The following is a 16,967-nucleotide window of genomic DNA, read 5'->3' on the forward strand; positions in this document are numbered from 1 at the left end:
GAATACAAAGGGGTTAAGTAACAAAATTCATTTTTTTTCTTTTTATTTTGAATAGTTGTTTTCTGTTCGCATGGTTCCGATAAAGCTTTTTCATAAAACCAGTGGTGTTCCCTTGGTATGAACATCATTTGTTCCTTTAATTTTTTTTTTCACCCAAAAAGGAGTTAAGTGCTGTTACCCCATTCTTCCACTCATATTATGCGATTTTTTTCTCGGACGAAAAAGTCTTGGTTTTTTTATTTCACCCAAAAAGGAGTTAAGTGCTGTTACCCCATTCTTCCACTCATATTATACGATTTTTAGTTGTAAGTAACCCCTTTATACCAAAAATGAAAGCGCTAAATTAGAAAATACTAATCGTAGCGTGACGTAGATTAGACGGAAATTTAAGTTTTCGCAAGGCATCCTTATTTTTCAGAAAAAACCGAAAATCGAAAAAATGTCACTTACCCCCTTCTTCAACCAAACGCTTCAATTATAAAAAAAATATCAAAAAAAATCGATTTTTTGAGTTTTTTTGCTTTTTTAGTTGTACATTTTGTTTGGGTTGAGATAGACATAAACATTGCTCCAAAGAAAAAAAGAAGATTAAATTTCCTTCAAAATGCTGTACTCACTAAATTTTTTCATTGAAAATTGACCGAAGTATGGCCATTTTAGTCTATCTTTTTTTCGCATTTTTAGTTTTACTTAAGTAAAACAGAAACATTTGAGGGGAAAGTACGATTACTTAAGCACCAAGAACTGATAATGAGATTTTGTAGAGGGGTTAAATACAATCATTGTTTACTATGGGAGGGAGGGTCAATGTTCCCCCGTTTTGGAGGGAGGGGCAATTTTCTAAAAAAAATACTTAAAATTAAAAAAAATTATTAAAAAACAACGGCAACACTTACAGTTTTGATTGATACTTTTTTCAAAAGCTAGAATTATAAACTTAATATTAATTTTAAAATGAAGATATTTTAATCAATTCTTTTTGAAATACCCGATTTCAAATACGACAGAGTAAACTGCCTTAATTGATTTCTTATCAAATCATGAAAATCATAATGTTCCTATGCCTTCTACTTTTTGAGAAAATTGAAAAATAGACAAAATACTTTCTTTATCGGAATCACTCGTTTATTTCAAAAAGAATTGATTAAAATAACTTCATTTTAAAATTAATATTAAGTTTATAATTCTAGCTTTTGAAAAAAGTATCAATCAAAACTGTAAGTGCTGCCGTTGTTTTTTAATAATTTTTTTTAATTTTAAGTATTTTTTTTTAGAAAATTGCCCCTCCCTCCAAAACGGGGGGACATTGACCCTCCCTCCCATAGTAAATGATTGTATTTAACCCCTCTACAAAATCTCATTATCAGTTCTTGGTGCTTAAGTAATCGTACTTTCCCCTCAAATGTTTCTGTTTTACTTAAGTAAAACTAAAAATGCGAAAAAAAAGATAGATTAAAATGGCCATACTTCGGTCAATTTTCAATGAAAAAATTTAGTGAGTACAGCATTTTGAAGGAAATTTAATCTTCTTTTTTTCTTTGGAGCAATGTTTATGTCTATCTCAACCCAAAAAAAATGTACAACTAAAAAAGCAAAAAAACTCAAAAAATCGATTTTTTTTGACATTTTTTTTTATGATTGTTTCGACTATTTTGGTATGGAAATTTTTTTTTCAATTTTTAAAAAAACATTATTCCAATTGGAAATTTAATTCTCTACAAAAAGTTTTACGTACAATATATCAAAATTTTGCTTGGTCTACGAGGTATATTGAAAAAACCAAAAAGGGGGCTTTTGCACCCCTATCTTCAGTTTCCACCCTCTCATTTAATAGAACTCCACGGTTTTATCTTCTTTTATAACCCATTGAACGATTCCTGCAATAAAAACCCGTGAACGTCTTAGTTCCTTATTACCCTGTTTTTTTCGACATAATCAATAGCCTATTTCTTTAAAAATGAATTATAAACAAAACGTTTTTTTTTTTGTTCGTAAAAGTGTGTGTGTGATGTGATCTTAATGTTAAATAAAATCGTCGGAAAATGTTTATAATAATTTCTTAATTTAATTCTCAATTTTTCCATGAAAATAGGAATAAATGAGTTTTTGCCACGATTAGCATCAAAAAAAAATTTTGAAACAAAAATTAAAACAAAAAGTATGACATTTGAATGACAACTCTCAAGTTTGCTCGCTCAACTTCTACTATTTTCGGAAGTTGAGGAAACCAGAAGTTGACCAACTCGAGAGTTGAGAAACAAAAGTTGAAATTGTCAACTTTGGGTGAAGAAAAACAAAATCTCAAGTTGAGAATAAGGGCCAATTTTTTTCACTATTGCTCAACTTGGAGCAAACTCTTGAGTTTGCCAACTTGAGAGTTGACTTTAACTCGAGAGTTGAAATGCAAGTTGTAATTTCTTTTTATTCACTAATTATTTTCTCAGCTCTCCTGTTGAAGATCTAAAGTTGGTCAACTTCAGGTTTGAAAAATATCCCTGGGATATTTATAAAATATTAGTCATTTATTTAAATTAAAATTTGAATTTGTCATATCGATAGCATATTTTTATTCTATTTTGTGTTTAATTTTTCGATTTTTGTTTGTTTTTTCGATTTTTGTTTGTTTTGGAATATTAATTCGTTAACACAATAAGTGCCAACAAAATTTTGACAGAAAAATTAAAAAAAAAATCTGAAGCAAACTCTCAAGTTTGGTAGGCAAACTTCTACTTTTTAGGGAAGTTGAGAAAACTGGAAGTTGATCAACTCACGAGTTTTAAATCGAAAGTTGTAAACGTCAACTTGGAGTGAATAAAACCGAATTCGGAAGTTGAGGATAAAAGTTGAGTTCAACTTTTGGTGAAGAAAATGGCTATTATTCGTCCAGCTCATCTTCGTATAACAAAAATCAACCGTCGAACCAACATTTGACAACTGTGATCGCTGCTCTGGTTCACAGACACAAATACACACCAATACTATGGCAAATAAAAATCAATCTGAAAACGTATTCGTTTCGTAATGAAAAAAATCAATTTATAGATCAAAATATAAATTTACCAAACGAAAACGAAAACTTATCCTCTTTTGAAAAGTCACTCCTCAAAAGGTCCTAAAATTTTGCGTTTCATTACTCCTTTTCAATCTCACACGTTTTGAACATTCTCCCATATTTTAAACCGGGTGTAAATTCTGGATGAAAAAATTATCATGCACACATTTATTTTGACGGGTGTGACGTTTCCACCCGTGACATTAAAATTTCGACCAATTTTTGCTAGCCTTCAGATGTTAATAGTTGACGCAATTACAACAGTGGTTTTCTCTGACGGCATGCAAAAAAAAAAGCGTAAATAGTAGCCATACATTTTGTGTTTTGGGTTTAAGTTTTTGCAAATATTGTTTCTCTTAAGAGATCTAAAATTTTGTTTTTAATTTCCGTTAAATTGCGTTACGTTGTTTTTCAAAGTATTTCATTTTTTTTTTCCACAATCTTCAGTATCTCTTAAACAATGAGACAAAAAACCATAAAAAACAATATTGGCCAAAAATACATTGAACAGTCGCCCGCCAGTCGTTGCGCAGGAAAGGGTATTAAAAACTCTTTAGTTTTTTTTTTAAGGTTTAAAACCGGTTTCCAAAAATAACCAAATAGCGTTTTTGTCACTGTTACAGGCGTGAAAAGTAAATGTTACGGGTGTGAAATTCGATGCTTTGTCATAATCTTTTCTTATTATGATATACCTAATTATGAATTACCTTCTCTATGCTCCATATTCCAACGCCTATATTCAACCAAGGTATATACAAATTAAACAAGACCACTTACCGTTTTAAATATACGCCTTTTCCGTCTCTCTTTTTTGGATCTAATTAACCAAATAATGAATGACTCTATAAAAAATATTTTCCCTCATTACCTCATTCATCCTTTTTTTTTCCAACACTCAAATCAAAAAACGTCCCTTAATTTCCTAAAAACAGACATGAAAATAGTTAAAAGGCCTTAAAAGGATACCCAATTGTTTGTTTTTGAGCAAATATTTGTTTTTCATTAAATTGAAGTTCTCTCGTCTAATAAAAATGTTGGAGAAGAATTTTCTTTGATGCTTGAAAGTATACTCAAACCCCTTAACAAAAGACTGTCCTCTTCTAAGAAGGTTTGAATACGATAAAACTTTTAAGTAGATGTAGGGATAGCAATTACCATTTACAAATTAAGGAAATCTTTTTTATATAACAAAAAATTCATTTCATTGTCACGGCAACTATGCTATTTAAAAACCTTTATAACACAAAATGAAGGTATAATGCAAATGAGATTAAAAAAATTTCAAATTCTTTGTTTTTTTTCCTTATTTTTCCTCAGATTAAAAGCATTGCTGCAGCCAAATACAATTACACATTCCGCGACAACGAACCACTTTCAACGTTCGTGACATCATTTTACGATGGAGTTTTACTCTATGCACATGCCCTTAACGAAAGCATTCGCGAAGATCCCAGCGTCCTGATGCGTCCCATTAATGGCACGGATATGGTTCGTCGAATGTGGAATCGAAGCTTTCCTGGTTTAACAGGCAACGTGACTATCGACTCCAATGGTGACCGCATTTCAGGATATTCTCTGCTCGATATGAATCCGGAGACAGGACGCTTTGAAATAGTTGCTCATTTCATGTACAATCGATTGGAGTTTGTCGAGGGAAAAGTCATTCATTGGGCAGCCGACCGACTCGAACCGCCACCAGATAAGCCAGAGTGTGGCTATGATGGTTCATTGTGTCCCGATAACTGTAAGTACCTACCGAATGAAACTTATCTATTTGAATTGCTAATGGATTATCCTTATAGCTCTTCCAGGGTACGCTATTCTTTCCACTGTCCTTGGATTTCTTGTTGTTATTATGATTATATTCTTTGTCCTTGGCTATCGACATTACAAATCTGAGGCCGAAATTAACTCCATGACATGGAAGGTGTCCATTGATGATGTTATGTGGCATGAGTCGGGTGGTCGTTGTTTCCGTGGGTCATTTCATTCATTGGTCAAACAGAATAGTCAAATGACACTCATGTCCGAAGATATGGGTTCGCTGTGTGGTGATCGACAGATATTTATTCCAGTTGGAACTTACAAGGGTTGTCGAGTGGCCATTAAGAGAATCGATGGAATCAGTGAGAATCTAAGTCGTTCGTTAATGTTGGAATTGAAGAGAATGAAAGATCTCCAACATGACCACTTGGTGAAGTTCTTTGGTGCTTGTTTGGATCCGAAGAGAAGTTTTATCTTGACCGAATATGCGCCAAAGGGTTCGCTGCGTGATATTCTCGAGGACGACCAACAGTATCAGTTAGATTTGATGTTTAAAATGTCTCTGATGCATGATATCATAAGGGGGATGCATTTTTTGCATTGTTCTGATATAAAATCTCATGGAAATCTCAAGTCATCGAATTGTGTGGTAGATTCGAGATTTGTGTTGAAAATCACAGATTTTGGATTACATTCTCTGATGAGGAAACCAATTGAGAATGATGAGGAGAATTGTAATCACTATGCTTATTGGAGTAGTAAGTTCAATGAAGAAAAAGAATTAATTCTTTTATTTTAAATTAATTTTTAATTACGAATTACATAGATCTTTTATGGACTGCTCCAGAGCTATTGAGATTAGAAAATAGACCACCTGAAGGTACTCAAAAAGGAGATGTTTACTCATTTGGTATTATAGTGCACGAGATTACCACCCGACAAGGGCCTTTTTATCTTGGAGAGACTGCAGATAAATCACCTCAAGGTAAGTTTGACAAAGACATTTTTTTTTTTTTTGTTAGAAACTTTATTTTTTTATAATATGTCATTCGGGAAGGATTATTCCCGTGAGGTAGAAGTTTTCTCTGGAATTGACTTTGACACCACCTGCTATGAATCAAAAACTTTAAGTGCGTCAGAAAAAAAAAAAAAACATATTTTGCGGTGCGAGAAATTTAAACACTTGAATTTATAAAGGGTTAATCGATTTATAGCACAAATGGTACTTGTAAATTTGCATTTTGTTTATATGTAAATAAGGTCTTGAAGTTTTGTTGACGTGTTAAAGTTTAGGGATGAAAACCACAAAGTCAAATTTTTTTTTTTTTGTGATTCCTATCTGTCTGGGAAATCGCTTTATTACTATTTTGTGAAAAAGTTATCGTAGTTAAAATAAGAATTGAACTAGGTATGGAAACAAAAACATAAATGTTGAAGTTTTTTGCAGATAATATTTAAAAACATAACGAAAAGTTTGATCAAGCGGTTAAATTTAAGATTTCTTGTATACGTATATCGATAATATAAACAATTATTATTGATACCAACTATAAAAATAAAATAGGTTAACAATTTAACTTGATCTTATAATTGGAAAGTCAAAGAATTGCCAGGTGTCAGGAAACAAAAAAACTTAAAACCGTAAAAGAAAAAAATTGAATTAGGTAAGGCTGAAAATTGGTACGATAAAAGCACTTTTAAATATAAAATTATGAAGAAATAGTTAAAACGTAAGTTGATGCAAAAGGGTTGCCAGCAGTCATATTAAAAAAGTTGGATAATAAAAAAAGTTTCTATGACAGAAGGCTGACATTTGGTACATCAAAAGCCCTTATTGACATAATTGAAAGAAGTGTAGATAAGTACATACGGTTTGCAAGTCGTCAAACTTGAAAAAAAAATATTTTATATAAATTAAAACATAGAACATGCATAGATAGGTACACGGAGAAAACAAACCATATAGAATTAAGAGGATCGCACCTTAATTTAAGCGTCACCTTAAATAAAGGTGACGTCACTTTAAAATATGGTGACAAGTCACATTAATTTCTTGAATGCGCAAATTAAAAAAAAAAAACTGGCAGCAACCGGGGATCGAACCTACAACTGTTGGGTTACTAGACCAGTGCCTTACCACTGTACTATCTCACTGTTAAAAATGAGTATGATAAACTGCAAGTAAAGCTAAAATGTGACTATAATTTTAAAATTTTTATTTTTGGTCGGCTTTTTTAAGATGAACATTCAAACTAAAATAAGATACGTCCCTTACTTTGGCGGACACTTTGTGGCGGAATCAAAAAAAATTTATCTCATTAATTGTAGCTAATTAAATGCTAATTTGTTGCGCAAACCAAAAATTTGTAGCTCGCATAGTTTTTGAATTATGGAATTTTCCGTTAGCGGACAAAATCTGAAATATTTGAAATTAATGAGTTTAGTTGACCTCCAAATTTGTATCTTTTTAAATGCTTTTCAAATACATAAACTTGGTTTTTGTATCTTAAACAGTTATTTTGTTATTCAAAATTCCGCTAAAATAAGACTAAAGTTAGCGGACGAAAGTAGGAAAATTAATATTTTTTTGATGCCCGAAATTGTAGCTAATTAAATGCTAATTTGTTGCGCAAAAATTAATTTTGTAGCTCCACCCAGTCATTTTTTATTTCAACTTAAAGTTTCAGAAGTGCACTTCCGGTTTGATGAGGCCAGTGGAGACTTTTTTAAAAATTCACTTTTTTAAGTTTTTCCTTTTTCCATTAATTGTAGCTTTTGAATACAATATTTTTGGTATAAACCCCAATTTTGTAGCTCAAACCGTTTTTGAAATATTCAAGATTTTGTTTTCAAAACATAGTTTAGAAGTAACCTTTCAAAATCCAAAAAAAATGCTAAATTCAAAATTTTTTTTTGCAAATTTGAATTAACCTAGACTAAGACGAAATCCGAAAACCTCGATTTTGTAGCTCGTTTAGTTTTTTTGTTATTCAATATTCCGCTAAAATAAGACTCAATTTCATATGTAACGGTCAAAATTTTCAAAAAAGTTGAATTTTCAATTTTTTTTTCTTTTCTAGAAATTGTAGCTTTGCGAAACAAAATTTGTTGCGCAAAAATTAATTTTGTAGCACCTCTCAGTCATTCTATTCCAAATTGAAGTTTAAAAAGTGCACTTCCTGTTCGCTGTACCAAAGGACGAAAATTAAAAAAAAGACTAGACGTAAATAAGATCAAGTTCAAATTAAATTTAACTGAGTTTAAGTGGAATCACCTTATTTTAAGCGAATATCACCTTATTTTAAGGTGGTGAAATTTAATGTGCACATCATCTTATTTTATGGTGACACTTTTTTCTCCGTGTAGGATCTTTTAGTATTAATTTAGTGAAGAAATAGAGTTGCCAAAGCTATAAAGCTAATAGCTTTGAACGTAAATTTAAGAAATAAACCTGGCTAGTTGCGAAGGTTAAAATAGACATTCATTCTAGTTCATACAAATTTTATGAAGATATGATAATTATGTTTAAAACATATTAGGAAAACTTCCTGCTTCTATTTAACTACCCGTTTAGAAATTAGTCATCACTTTAATTTTTACAAGTGCTATTATGGTACCAATTTATTTAATTTATTCGTGTACCTTATGACGTTGGATTTTCTTCGCTAGTTCTCAGGCTATTACGACTATAGGAATGCCAATTATTTCGTTTTTCATCCATTATGTGTTTAATTAGATCGAAACCCCTCAATTGCTTTTTCTTATACTTCAAATAACTTGTTTTTTTTTTTTTTTTGTTTTTTATTAGATTTCGTTTCCATATTTCATTACAATTTAATGAATTATTTTTCATTTTTCACTTCTTTTTTTGTTTATTGCTTGGATTTTTAAAGATGTTTGATTTAAACTTTAAAGTTTAGCAATACGTTAAAAATACTAGGAGTAAAACTTTTCCCTCCAAACTCATAATATGGGAAAAGTGAAATTCAATTTTCCGGGTGGAATCTTGTTCACCTGAGACTCACAAGTGGGCTCACCGAAGAATTTGTTTTACGCCAATCTTTGAAATAGAAATATCGTTTGAATTTCTAAATGTTATTAAACCAAGAACGAGAATCGTTTTCTTAGAAAAAAGAAATCGAAAAAGTGAAAGCATTGTTTCCAAGCGAATGTGAAAACAGTTTATTCGATTCACTTATTCATGAAATCAAAATCGTCCACCAGGTGTAAATAGAGGTGGGTGAGAATAGAATACACTCACTTAGACCCATTAACACTGTTTTAACATAAAAAATCGTATTTAAATCTATTCCTATGAAGGTTTTCATGTTAAAATAAAATCTAAATACTAATATAAAAAAGTACGTATACACCGTAGGGACCTAATATATTCCCTTTTATTTATTAAAAAAAAAAAAACCTTTATAATGTATCTACGTTATCATTGCGTATAAAAATAAAATGCACGGCTGAGTCGCACGTACTTGCTCTTGCAGTTCAAAGCACTTTTATGTTAGTTTACTTGTAGATTTTAAGAGCTGCCTTAATGTATTTAAATTTTAAAGAAATTTTGTTGATGTTGGGGAAGAGCCGACATTTAGTGGAAAATTTTTTGTTAAATGAAAAAAATTCTTTTGTTATTTGCCTTTTTGGAAAAAAAAACTAAAAATGCAGATTTGCAATTACTTTGAATATTATGTATGCAAAGTTTAATCAAAATCATCGTTAGAGTCGTGTTCGAGTAATTTTCTATAACTTGAAAAATTTGTATGGGAGTTGTTACACTTTCTAAGCGAGATATAAAAAAAACAACTTTAAGAATTCTATCCGTCCATACGTTTAGGTTGTGGAAATGTGTACAGATGGACGCATAGACTTCTCCATCTCCGAAATGTTAGTTTTGATTAAAACCTCAAACTTGTTTGCTTATAACATTCCATTTTATTTATAAATCAACGTTTTAGTAAAATTACATTATTGAACACAAAAGGACCTAATCAGTTTTCTAAGTTAGCATATTCAAGTTTAATGGAAAACAACAAATCATTTCCATGAGGTCTTCTTCGTAGCATTGCTCTTTAGTACGACGCATTTCTTGTCGTCGTTCCAAGTCCAACAACCATTGAATGCGTGAATTCTCCCAGCCACAAGTTTGTTTCAATAGTTTCCTTGCATTTCCAAAGATTATATCACGGTCCGATGGTGAAGTGTTTCCCGAAACTTTAAAGAAAATTGGACTTATATGATGTAGGTAAAGACAAAAATATTTAATATCTTACAATTTTTCAAATATTGGATGCATTCCGATGTTGTTCTATCACAAATATGTATTTCGTTCAAGTTTAGATTAGAGTTGACTCCGCCCAAAATGAAAGTGCTTTGAATAAGCTTGTTGAGAGAAGGGCTTTTTAAAAGTAAAGTCCTAGGAGTATTGTGATATTTCACAATTCTTCGATCTGTTGATTCTCTGGGCAAGGAAGGAAAGTATTGATTCCGACCCAAAGTATCAGTATTGAAAATAAATGCCTTCATTGATGATGAATTCGAAGAAGACGAACTTGTTAAAGGACCTCGATTATGTTGAATCTTGATTGAAGGAGAATAATTTGATAATTCGAGGTTCTGTAGTTTTGTGGATCTTCCATGGTGACTTGTATTTTTTCGAACCACATTTCTTCGATGAGCTTTTAATTGCCTTTTGCGGTTTTCCATTGCGTTGATTATTTTGTTTTGATTTATTTTTCAATGTATATGTATTTCCTTTCGCAGTTAGATACTTTTGAATAAATGCATATTATAGTTTTCAAAATAAACTGAATTCAATGAGATATTGAGCATTGATTGAATATTCCACAAATGAAACATGAGCTTACGTTTTTAATTGACAAACAATTTGGATTGAGTTTATTTTTAAAAACATCAACATATTTCAGAAAGAAAACTCAAAACGCACTATTTCCGATGAAATGTTAAAGTGGTTTTATTGTAATTTTTTTGTTATCCAAAAATGAGCTCTTTAGCCAGTTAGCTTGCTGATCATTATTTTTATGCGTTAAAAAGCGGGATATATAATAAGGTCTTGACACCTTTTCTATTAAATGTAATGCAAATCATTTGAGATTTTTCGAAGTCTTTACTTTTTGTTTGAAGTATGTACAATCAAACAATGTTACATACATTGTTTTTTAATTCGATGTAATTCATATTCCAACCATCACAGGAAAGTTTGCAGCGATGTATGCGTTGAACTCAATATTCGATGACTTGGAAGGATAGGTACTGCTAATGTCTATAATGTAATGATAAAGGAAAAATTGTTTTGGTAATGAAAATACTTTTGTTTACTATGAAAACATTTTTTGTTTTATCATTTACAGAATTTTGGAATACAGGATTTCCAAATCCAAAATGTAATTACAGAATTTAAGAAAACAGAATTTTGCAGAGTGTGCGTTAATTTTGAGCAGAAGTAATGTAAAAATTAAATTTAGTACAATTGTCACTACAAGTTATAGGTACGAAAAAAATCGATTTCCTTTTCGATTTTTTTGTGGTTCAAGAATATATATTTTTAAAATATCTTGGAATGCAATATTACCAGGGATAATTGTTAGAATAATTGTGCAAAATTAGAACAAAATCTATCAAGACGTAAAGGAGATACATATGTTGAAAAAATCAAGTACTAGAATTTCACTTGTTACACGGAGAAAACATAACGCCAGGGATTACTTTAATTCTAGTATATTTAATCAGAATAAAGTTGAATATACCAGAAATAAAGTTAAATATACCAGAAGCATAGTCATCCCTGCCTTATTTTTTCTCTGTGTACATGGCAATAAGGGGTATAGATACGGTTACCATCCGCCCCGGTTTACCCGAGACTGTCCCGTATTTCTATAGCTTGTCCCTGGTTTTAATTTAGGAAACCCGGGACGTATAAGTCTCCCGTATTTTGTAATTTGTCCCGTGATTGTCCCGTATTTCCACATTCTCTGATTTTTGTATTAAAAATTTTAATTACTTTGTACGAAAAAAAAAAAAAAACAGTGCACAGTGGGTCACCTCCCATACAAAGTGCGGTCAAAAATATAATGACCATTTTTTTTAATGAAACACCTGTATTATCATTTTATATGATTTATTATTGCAAAAAAATGCATCAAGTCAGTTTTTTTTAAATTTTGGTTATTTTCAAGAAAAATAAAAAAGGTAAAAAAAATTTTTTTTTGAAAATATATAAAAAAAATGGTTAATGCCGGAAATGGACCTGCCTGTCAGTCGAGCACTTTACCCTTACCCTCTAGTTCAGTCTTTTATAAAAATAATAGTGCCAAAAAGGAATTTTTTTAGTTTTACGTTGTAATTTTTTTTTCTCCGTGTATCGTCATTTAAACTCGTATTACTCGAAAAGGGGAAAAAACGGCGCTATTATTTCGAAAGGTAGGACGGTATTCTTCATTTGAGAACTTAAATTGAAGAGGGAAATCGAAGGAACGTTGTTTAATCATTGGATTTTAAAAAATTGACATTTACTTTTTTTATTTTTGACCTATGGACCACTGTGCAGTGGTTGGAAAATAAAAGTTTTTTTTTCATTTTTCGAATAAAAGCATTAGTTTTTAAAAATTCTTCGTCAATTATAATTTAATTCCACCTTGTTTTTGTCAGGTTGGAAAGCTACACCAGAAATTTTTTTTTTCGAATAATGAACAACATATGAAAGAGAAAGAACCCAGCTAAATTTCAAAACTTTTAAGGACAGTTGAATTCAACATTACAAAATTACAAAATCATTTAAAATAAAATTAAAATGTTAAAAAACAGCTCTCACAATTTTGATAAAACAATGCTTTTCAGAAGTTATTAACAGTTCCTATTATAAAACCGTTTTCTTGATTTTTGACTTCCTCGTAAATGACTTAAATGATTTCAACGAAAATGTTCGTTTAAGGTTGAAAACCCAATGTTTTAAAAACTATCCAACAATTTTTTTACCGGTCCCGGGTTTCACTTTTAGAAATATGGTCACCGTAGGTATAGATAAAAATCTGAAAAAATTAGAGGATTTTTTTAATTTATTTAGAGACGATTGAGCGGATGTCTTCAATAATTTTCGAAAAAAAAAGCAAATAAGGACCGGCTTTACCTATATTAATGGACACTGTTGCGTATGAGTAATATTTTGAATTGTTAAAAAGAATTCCCTTTGATTGTTCCTTTCAGAAATATTAGTATATACCTTTTTGTAGTCTGGTCTCAAGTATAAAGATTGAGACCATGCATAAGCATGAGGACGAGAGTCGTTTATACCTTTTTTGAATGTATCACAACCGTTTTTAAACTAAGCATTACTCAGTTTTGCTTCTTGATAGTAATATTAGTATTATCAAATCCCTAGCGTGTGATACTGAAGCAGCTGTCTATGGATAATTGAAACACTCAAAAAAAACCTATCTAGATGCAAAACGTCGATCAATATACGAAAAATTGAGAATAGTTGTTGTGACTTTTTGGGGCATTATTAATAAAAATTTGTACTTTACTGAATTACTAATTCAAAATGGTGGATTTAGTGAAGCACCCTACTCGAGGTTAAAGAATTTCATTAGGATGACCAACTTAATTTTTAGGAATCTTTCATAGAACCGTTTTCTACATATCTGATTTTCTTGTAAACGACTGAAGTAATTTCAATGAAAATGTTTGTGTACAAACGTGAAGTAGCCACAATCCAAAAATAATTTTCAAAAAAAATTGATATTTTGAAAACGGTTGCTATAAAAAAAATAATTTCTGATAAATAAAGCATACTAATTTTTGAAGTGAAAACTTCTTTAGTATCGTAGTGATTTGAAACAAGATGAAACGAAAACGCGACACGACTTCAACTTGTTATAACTTTTTTGTTTTATTAGATAGATGAATGAAATTTGTACTGTAGATAGGTAATTAAATAAACTATAAATTTACAAAATTTCAATTAATTTCATATTCAAAATTCTGAGATAACCGTAAAAAGATGTTCTTTTTCTACACACGTTATATCTTTCGATCTAGTGCACATACAAACTACAAACTTTAATACGCATGCTGATAACATAACCTTTTATTTAATATATAACACATAACGGTACGTGCTCTACAAGTTACACAATCTTAAATTGAAAAAATCGAAAAATACCTCAAAACATCTGTGGAGATTTGTTGGCGATGACCAGCCACCATTGTAGAAAGTACCGTAATCTAAGTTTGAAATTTCGACATGGTTGGCTTTAAGAAATTCTTAATTTTTTTGCAGGCATCGCATCGTAGGAATACGATGGCAGCGTCTTATAAAAGTTGAAATAATAAACTTTCAGATTTTTTATTGGTGTCATTAAAAAAAAAATGGATTTAATGGTGTTAGAAGAGAAAAAAGATTGATTTTTTTGCTTTTTTGATGAAAACAGATTGGGTTCAAAAAATTCTAGCGCCTTTTGTAGATGTTGTATGATGTTGTATAGACAAGCCATATAAATATTTTGAACTGAAACATAAGCTTTCAGATGATTTAAAATTCATTATAAGTTGTCATAATAAAAATGGATTTAAAGGTGATAAAAGGCAAAAAAGTTATGATTTTTTAAGGTTTCACTTCTACCACGTGTGAATTGCACACATGATTTTTTTTTTTCTCGGGACCGCGGATACCCGGGGTAGATCCGGATATTATTTTTTGATGGGTGGAATCAAAAGCCCTTGTTGAATTGATCTTCAAAAGCGGGGGGACTTATGCACAATATTTTTTCTATTTTGTGTAAATGTAACTTTTAAATTAAACAATTAAACTTACATTCACTCTTTTTTTTAGACATCATCCAATTGGTGAAAACCCACCCCAGTGAATGTTCAAAACCTTTTAGACCACACATATCCGATAACAAACATGAAGATATGAATAATCTTATGGTTAGATGTTGGAATGAAGATCCTAGTGAACGACCAGACTTTGGTGCTCTTAAGTCAACTATTCGAAAAATTAATAAGTAAATTATATACACAAACTTTTTACTTACAAAACTATAATATTTTTGTCTATCTTTTCAGAGACAACGAAACAGGAAACATAGTCGATAACCTATTAAAACGTATGGAACAATACGCAAATAACTTAGAAGAACTCGTCGATGAACGCACCAAAGATTACCACGAAGAGAAAAAGAAATGCGAAAAACTTCTCTATCAACTGCTGCCACAAAGTGTTGCTGCTCAATTAATAAGTGGCCAACCAGTTGTTGCAGAAACATTCGACCAGGTTACCATTTATTTCAGTGATATTGTTGGCTTTACTGCCATATCGGCTGAAAGTACCCCAATGCAAGTCGTACAATTTCTCAATGATCTCTATACCTGCTTTGATTCGATTGTCGAGAATTTCGATGTTTATAAAGTGGAAACTATCGGTGATGCCTATATGGTTGTTTCGGGGCTACCGCTGCGAAATGGAAATCAGCATGCACGAGAAATTGCTCGTCTTGCATTGGCCTTATTGGATGAGGTGCATAAGTTTAGAATTCACCATAGACCTGATGATAGGTTGCGGCTTCGTATTGGACTACACACGGGTGCCTGTGTTGCAGGAGTAGTTGGTCTAAAAATGCCACGTTATTGTCTTTTTGGAGACACAGTTAATACCGCCTCACGAATGGAGTCAAACGGAGAAGCTTTAAAGATTCACATAAGTCATACAACCAAAACCTGCCTCGATGAATTCGGCACATTTATAATGCGAGAACGTGGTTTGGTTAATATGAAAGGTAAAGGTGAAATGCTGACCTACTGGCTAGAAGGTGAAGAACCTTCAGAAGATAGCTGTTCCGATCTGGCGCCAAGAAAGCATCTCCTAAACAGTATTTCTAATTTCCCTCCACCGTATACGTCATCGCCGGCGTCATCCTTACGAAAACATCGAAAAATGTCCTCATCCTCACCCAAGCTTAATGGCACTGGAGCAATAGACTTAATGAAGACTGATGAACAAAATAGCTTAATAGATTTTACGCTCTTTGATAGAGGCGTCAACGGAAATTGTGACAGATTATTTTCCGAGCACCATAATGGTAATGCCAGTGACATAGCCCTCTGGGACATGTCCAATCCAACTAAAGGATTAAGAGCAAACAAAGATTCCAACTACAGAAACAGCAGTCCTCGGAATGAGCTCTTTCATTCATCTACGCTCTCTCCTTACTCGAATTTCAATATGGTGCGGCGAAACTCAACGAAAACCGCAGCGGATATTGCCAGGGCAGCAGAGCTAAGAAATCGATACAATCATCATAACAGTAGTAGCAGAACCAGTAGTAAATCTAATATAAATTTAATCAAAGCAAGTAACAGTAATAATAGTTTAAGCCATAATAACATAGTCAAGGCGAACAATGTAAAAAATATGAAGCATATATGTAACACCAATGAGATTGATGGCATTAAAAATGGGGGGAGTGGTGCAACAGGCGGAGTTACTCAGCCGCTGTTAGCAAAAATAAATACATGAGATGGATGTGATCTAGAGCTAAACTCAACTGTGCATATTTATGTAGTATAGTTTCAAAAACAAACAAAAAATTTGAAAGATAAAAATATAGTTTTTAATTCATATAATTATTATTAACTCTGTACGTATTTAGATATTTAAGATAGTTGTAAAAAATGAGTATAAATGTAGTTAATTGTTCGTTGAAAGTAATTTTGTAAATTAAAATCAAGACTATGTTCCTTTTATTAAAAACAAAAAAAAAATCAAAACAAATTTTGAATAACGAAAATGTTGCATTTTTTATTTCAAATTTCAACGGAAATACTTTTTGGCGGATATTAACAGCGTCTATATTGTTTCCTGTGTAAAATAGCAAAGACATAAACCAGTGTCAATTATTTTTATTTGAATTAGACCGGTTCGTTTCGGATTTTAAAAGTAGGTACAGGGTATTCATGAAACAGTAGGGGTATTTATGAAACAGCGTTAACGTGGTAAACGTGGTAAAATGTTAAATGTAGTTTAGTTAATTAGCTGTCAAATTTTTTAGGGAAAAACTTTACCAGAATTTGGTAAACTTTCCCACATAGTCTTTTGTGGTAAAAATTACCATCTGAATATGGTAAA

The 16,967-nt window shown here is 31.4% G+C and overlaps 2 protein-coding genes across 8 annotated transcripts in view; one reads left to right on the plus strand and one right to left on the minus strand.

Annotated features, from left to right (window-relative positions):
* The window catches only part of LOC129914157 (atrial natriuretic peptide receptor 1), a 260,443-nt gene extending 243,814 nt beyond the window's left edge, over positions 1 to 16,629 (plus strand). For 6 of the 7 annotated variants that reach the window (XM_055993245.1, XM_055993252.1, XM_055993249.1 and 3 more), the window contains 5 exons: positions 4,370 to 4,796; positions 4,855 to 5,574; positions 5,643 to 5,801; positions 14,673 to 14,847; positions 14,909 to 16,629. In XM_055993245.1, coding sequence (XP_055849220.1) covers positions 4,370 to 4,796; positions 4,855 to 5,574; positions 5,643 to 5,801; positions 14,673 to 14,847; positions 14,909 to 16,358 — 2,931 coding nt within the window. In that variant the 3' untranslated portion in view covers positions 16,359 to 16,629. The remainder of the gene's footprint in view (positions 1 to 4,369; positions 4,797 to 4,854; positions 5,575 to 5,642; positions 5,802 to 14,672; positions 14,848 to 14,908) is intronic. The other variant, XM_055993247.1, reaches the window with a different exon arrangement.
* Positions 9,735 to 10,735, minus strand: LOC129914160 (uncharacterized). The gene is made up of 2 exons (XM_055993264.1): positions 10,096 to 10,735; positions 9,735 to 10,036 (listed from the first exon to the last, which is right to left on the minus strand). Exons 1-2 carry the CDS (start codon positions 10,526 to 10,528, stop codon positions 9,822 to 9,824), a joined length of 648 nt encoding a protein of 215 aa, XP_055849239.1. The 5' UTR covers positions 10,529 to 10,735; the 3' UTR covers positions 9,735 to 9,821.
* Positions 16,630 to 16,967: the final 338 nt, after the last annotated feature.

Source organism: Episyrphus balteatus, chromosome 3, assembly GCF_945859705.1.
Source record: "Episyrphus balteatus chromosome 3, idEpiBalt1.1, whole genome shotgun sequence".
NCBI lineage: Eukaryota > Metazoa > Arthropoda > Insecta > Diptera > Syrphidae > Episyrphus > Episyrphus balteatus.

Coding starts and splice junctions, on each gene's coding strand:
- LOC129914160 (XM_055993264.1), bottom strand. CDS start 10,528: ATGGAAAACCGCAAAAGGCAATTAAAAGCTCATCGAAGAAATGTGGTT. Junction 10,037..10,095: donor CATCCAATATTTGAAAAATT/GTAAGATATTAA, acceptor TTTTCTTTAAAG/TTTCGGGAAACACTTCACCA.